This window comes from Asparagus officinalis, chromosome 2, assembly GCF_001876935.1.
Source record: "Asparagus officinalis chromosome 2, Aspof.V1, whole genome shotgun sequence".
Taxonomy (NCBI): Eukaryota; Viridiplantae; Streptophyta; class Magnoliopsida; order Asparagales; family Asparagaceae; genus Asparagus; species Asparagus officinalis.
Genome location: NC_033795.1, coordinates 72,669,110 through 72,674,878, shown reverse-complemented (window position 1 = coordinate 72,674,878; position 5,769 = coordinate 72,669,110). Strand labels below are relative to the sequence as shown.

Here is a 5,769-nt window from a genome sequence, read left to right as displayed (position 1 = left end):
TGCAGAAGGTGCACATGGCACATGTAATTATCATTCACCTTCATCCCTTAAAATAAACATATCCAACAAAAATCAAATCCATATGAATCTCATCAAACATGAGATAACTGAATGTTATGTCAGTGAAGTTTCTCATGAACTAATTATAGAGTAATACATCATATCATTGGATACCAATCAAATTTCCTCGTGGAGACATTTGTTCTGCATAATCCTACAAGTCAGAGGGCTAAAGATTTGTTAAATGTAGACTTGCTTATCGGGAGTGTTGACTTAATCTTGTTTAACAAAACAACCATAGAAGGGTCTACATTTAGAATCCTATACAAGGCTATAAAGATGACGCAGAGAAATTAACTTTTCTCCAGCACAATACTGATACAAAAAACCATAATAATACTTTGAGTATATAGTTAAAAAAAATCAGAATTATGGTGTAACTAGTGCATGACTATACTTATTGCATTGGTGTCCTGATGGTTAATATTAACATACTGAACAACGATAAAGATATATTCAATGTCCAGAGTTCATACTCTTACAAAAGAAGACCTCTGGTTAATTGTAATTAAAATTAATTAGCAGAAATATTTTTAATGAACAGTAACGAAATAGTTTTCTCAGTGAACAGTAAACAGATTTTTAATGAACAAGGAAAATGATTCTCTATGTAAACAGAAAGAAGTATATATTTTTCGGATTTAAATCAAAAGCTATAAACTTCTCAATCTTCTAGATTGTTGGGAATTTATCAAATAAATAAAGATTATAGCATGAATTTAAACCCGGAAATTAAATAAATAATACATCAAAGATAGATAATATAAATTAGAGAAACAGGCCTGACGGGAGCAGTCGTGTAAACACTGCCCTAGAAGATTGAGAACCCGCCTATCGCCCTGGCGCAGATGGTTCCCTCCCCCTAGCGGTAAAAACCCCCGGAAACGGCCGGCCTCTACACTCGGGCGAGAGTGCAGAGCTTCAGCTCAGATGAATGAAGTTGCCCATAAAAAACTAAAATGTAGATGAAAATAATATGTAGGGGAGAGAAGAAAAACAAGAGAAACTTGTTGTATATTTTTCTTCTTATCATTTTGAGCTCAACATACGGATATATATATAGGGTTGGAAAAGACGTTACAAAACCCGTAATTAATTCTGTAACGTTCGTCATAAATTTTGTAACGTTCCCCATAATTATATATCCATTACACATATTTTAATTGCATGTTTTAATTACAAATTTATTATAATTCATGAAGGCAAAATTGCCTTTTGTTAACAAAATATCTAACAGTCCCCCCCAAAAGGCAATATTGACTGAAGACTCAGAAATCAATAAATAAATCAAGAAATCATAAAACAAATATAGGTTGGGCAACCTTTCGTATCGTGAATTCGGGAGAGGTAGCTTTCGGCTTTGAACCTTTCCTTAGTGAGTTAAAATATCTAACAGACGTCTCAAGACCATCAACCAAAGAATAATCGTATGTTTAGACCATCTCCAACGCAGCGGCATTTTGAGGCGAAAAGGGAAAATGCCGCTGCGTGGGAGCTCCAATCGAGCGGCATTTGTTGCCGCATTTTGACGGGGATGAACAGCGCGACTCTATATTTGGCGTCGCACTCGCCACCTGAGGGACATAATGGACTAGGCCTTGAATTAGGCCCCTTTAATCAGGTATTGATGAAAACACACACAATACGCTTCATCTATTGAGCAAAGCGGGTTGAGCGTTAAAGGTCATGCTCACAATAAACTGACTCATGAGAGTTTCTAGGGGTTAGCCCAGCCCCCCCTAACCGCGGCCATCACGGTTCCTCTCACGTAGGTAAGTCCTCAAAGGGTACTACAGCTGTTTATTTAATACCCCCCACAATACACGCATTGGACTTATTAAGAGTAAAACTCAGCCTAGCCAGCTGTATCATAAGAGCATCGTCATCATAGAGAAGGGGTAGTAGCAAATGCTACATAATGATATATAAATATATCTAGGTCGATGCTCCACACGAGAGTCACTTGTCCAGCTTGTTTCTACCACATTGAACCGACATTGGGACTACGTCTCCAAATAAGGGTTGGGTTGCCGCTGTCAGTGACCTCATCTATGGGCTTAACCCCATCTCCCTCGATGAATCCAGAACCACACTCCTGGATAATCCCTTAGTCAAAGGGTCATCAAGATTCTTTTCACAGACTTTACAAAGTCTAGAATCATAACTTTGCCTAGCAGGCGTTGTATTTATTTATCAAGTTCTTATTTTGTAATTAGTCCATCATATTGTTTGAAATTGACATTAGGTCATGATCTATGATCATAAAAGATCATAGTCTATGTCTGAAGAGATTGACCTTAATATCTGAACATTTCAAACTAATGTGGAACTAAAAATTCTGCAGTTATGCATATGCACATACATGAATGAAATTAATAATAGATACATGCAGAGCATAATAGGATTTCGTATCTTAAAATATATTTTCGTATCTTAAAATATATTTCATACTTCATAATTCAAATGCATAAAATTTTTAAAATTCTTCTATTATAAGAGGTTACAAATTGGTTGCCTACAAAGGAGACCGTCCAAATTTAAATCGGTTGCCTACAAATGAGACCTTCCAAATTTAAATTGGTTGTCTACAAAGGAGACCTTCCAAATTTATGTTGCCATTTTCTAGTACCACCTCTTATACAAATAATAATAATAATAATATTTGTACATACGTGCTTTAAATTTTACAAGTGCATTCTTGCATAAAACCTTGTAATTAATCATGTAAAAAATGCAAGTTATCTAAAAAGATATATGAGCATTTATTGCAATATTCATCAAAATGCAATAAAAATGATGAACTTTACATTTGAATAATATAATTCACCATATAAAATAGAATTTTAAAAGATGCACCTCTTTGATTTGGTTCGCTCATATATTGATCATTTATCATTAGGCAATATATGATGCAAGAAGCGTAATTAAATAAATGCATATGAATTATTCTCATAATTCCGGTCCTCTTATTCCAAACCAAAAACTCCTAAAGTGAAAAGATTAAAGTTTTACCCGGGTAGTTAGCCAGGTAAGGATAGTAATAGAGGTTGATCAAAGATCAATTAAGTACCTCGTTCCTTGCAGAGCGCGTTACGCAACCCTTAAACCTTGCCTTAGACACCAACTAATCCAAGAAAACTTGAATCGGTTCACTCAATGAGTTTTTGTTCCTTAACAGTATATAGAAACTTTAAATTATTTCCTGCAAGCATTTAATTTGCCTAGCAAGTAACGTTCCCCATAATTATATAGCCGTTACACATATAAATAATTGCTAATTAAGACATGGTTTAATTATAAAAATTTTATTACTATTCATGAAGGCAAAATTGTCTTTTCTTAACAAAATATCTAACAGTCCCCCCCAAAAGGCAATATTGACTGAAGACTCAGAAATCAATAAATAAATCAAGAAATCATAAATCAAATATAGGTTGGGCAACCTTTCGTATCGTGAATTCGGGAGAGGTAGCTTTCGGCTTTGAACCTTTCCTTAGTGAGTTCATCGCCACCTGAGGGACATAATGGACTAGGCCTTGAATTAGGCCCCTTTAATCAGGTATTGATGAAAACACACACAATACGCTTCATCTATTGAGCAAAGCGGGTTGAGCGTTAAAGGCCATGCTCACAATAAACCGACTCATGAGAGTTTCTAGGGGTTAGCCCAGCCCCCCCTAACCGCGGCCATCACGGTTCCTCTCACGTAGGTAAGTCCTCAAAGGGTACTACAGCTGTTTATTTAATACCCCCCACAATACACGCGTTGGACTTATTAAGAGTAAAACTCAGCCTAGCCAGCTGTATCATAAGAGCATCGTCATCATAGAGAAGGGGTAGTAGCAAATGCTACATAATGATATATAAATATATCTAGGTCGATGCTCCACACGAGTGTCACTAGTCCAGCTTGTTTCTACCACATTGAACCGACATTGGGACTACGTCTCCAAATAAGGGTTGGGTTGCCGCTGTCAGTGACCTCATCTATGGGCTTAACCCCATCTCCCTCGATGAATCCAAGACCACACTCCTGGTCATGCAGTGATCAACCGCGATCGAGAAAATGCGCATCAGAATTTGGTCATAGATTACTTTGCCGATAATCCACGTTTTGGAGAAGATATGTTTCGTCGTCGATATCGGATGTCAAGAAGTTTGTTCCTTCGTATTGTTGATGCAGTGAAAGATCATGACTATTACTTCCAACAACGAAGTGATGGACTTGGTAGAATGGGATTATCACCGTTACAGAAAGTAACAGCTGTTTTTCGCATGTTGGCATACGGTCTACCAGCTGATGCTACGGACGAATACGTTAAAATAGGTGAGTCAACAGCAATTGAAAGTATGACAAAATTTTGTCGTGCTATGGTGGAAATATTCGCAGAGCGGTATCTACGAACACCTAACGCTAACGATATTGCTAGGCTACTCTATATTGGAAAAAAACGTGGTTTTCCAGGAATGTTAGGAAGTCTTGATTGTATGCATTGGAAATGGAAAAATTGTCCAACAGCATGGTCTGGGCAATACACAGGACGTAGTGGGTCACCAACTATTATCCTCGAAGCTGTGGCAGATTATGATCTTTGGATATGGCACGCATATTTTGGTATGCCAGGCACCAATAATGATATCAATGTGCTGGAGTCATCTAATCTTTTCTCTAACCTAGCTCAAGGTATTGCTCCTCCCGCTCACTATGTTATTCAAGGAAAAGAGTATAATATGGGTTATTATTTAGCTGATGGTATATATCCGAAATGGGCTACTATTGTACAAACAATCCAACAGCCACAAGGTAGGAAGAAAAAATATTTTGCCATGAAACAGGAAGCATGTAGAAAAGATGTAGAACGTGCGTTCGGAGTTCTCCAATCACGATTTGCAATCGTGGCAGGATCAGCACGTTTTTGGAAAAAACATGTATTACATGACATAATGACTGCATGCATTATTATGCACAATATGATAATCGAGGATGAACGTGATCTTTATGCACCAATTCAAGAAGTGAGGGAAGCACCAACACCAGAAGTTGATATGGTAGCAGATGAAACTACAAGATTTACTCAATTTATTGCACGTTACGGAAAAATCAAGGATAAAGATGCCCATATTGCGCTTCGTAATGCATTGATAGATCATTTATGGGAGGAATACACTATTTCAGATAGTTAAGTGCATACTAAATTTGTAATTTTTACATTGTTGTTAATGTTTAATTATTTCCTTGTATTTTATTTCCTGTTGTGTTCTTGAATGTAATATTTTGGTAATATCAATAATAAAAATATAATATTTTAGCAATCAAGTTATTTTAATTAATAAAATAATATTTTATTATTTTATTAGTTTAATTTTTAAATAATAAATCATTTTGTTTGGAAAATATGTGAAAAAATAAAATTTGATATGTGGGGTTAATTGTTGAAATAGTTAAAAATATAGGGAATAAAAAATAATCATATAAAAGTAGATAAAAAGAAAGATACTGAGAATATTCCTTTTTGGTGCAAAAAATGGTGCAATGGGTTGGAGATGAATTACTGTTAGATGTGACTTTTGCACCATTTTGGTGCAAAATTTGCACCATTTTGAGGCAAAGGGTTGGAGATGCCCTTAGGGACAGAAATATTACGCCGATCAACAGGGTGAGTAGCTTGTGGTAAATCAAAATAAGCTCTAGAAATAGTAAATTTATCA

General features: G+C 36.0%; 1 protein-coding gene across 1 annotated transcript; it reads left to right on the top strand.

The window, feature by feature from the left end:
* LOC109831299 (putative nuclease HARBI1) lies at positions 4,207–5,244 on the top strand. Its single transcript, XM_020398630.1, has one exon. The coding sequence runs from the start codon at positions 4,207–4,209 to the stop codon at positions 5,242–5,244; it is 1,038 nt and encodes a 345-aa protein (XP_020254219.1).

What these genes read in the sequence shown, in the direction of transcription:
- LOC109831299 (XM_020398630.1), top strand. Translation starts at nt 4,207, where the DNA reads ATGTCAAGAAGTTTGTTCCTTCGTATTGTTGATGCAGTGAAAGATCAT.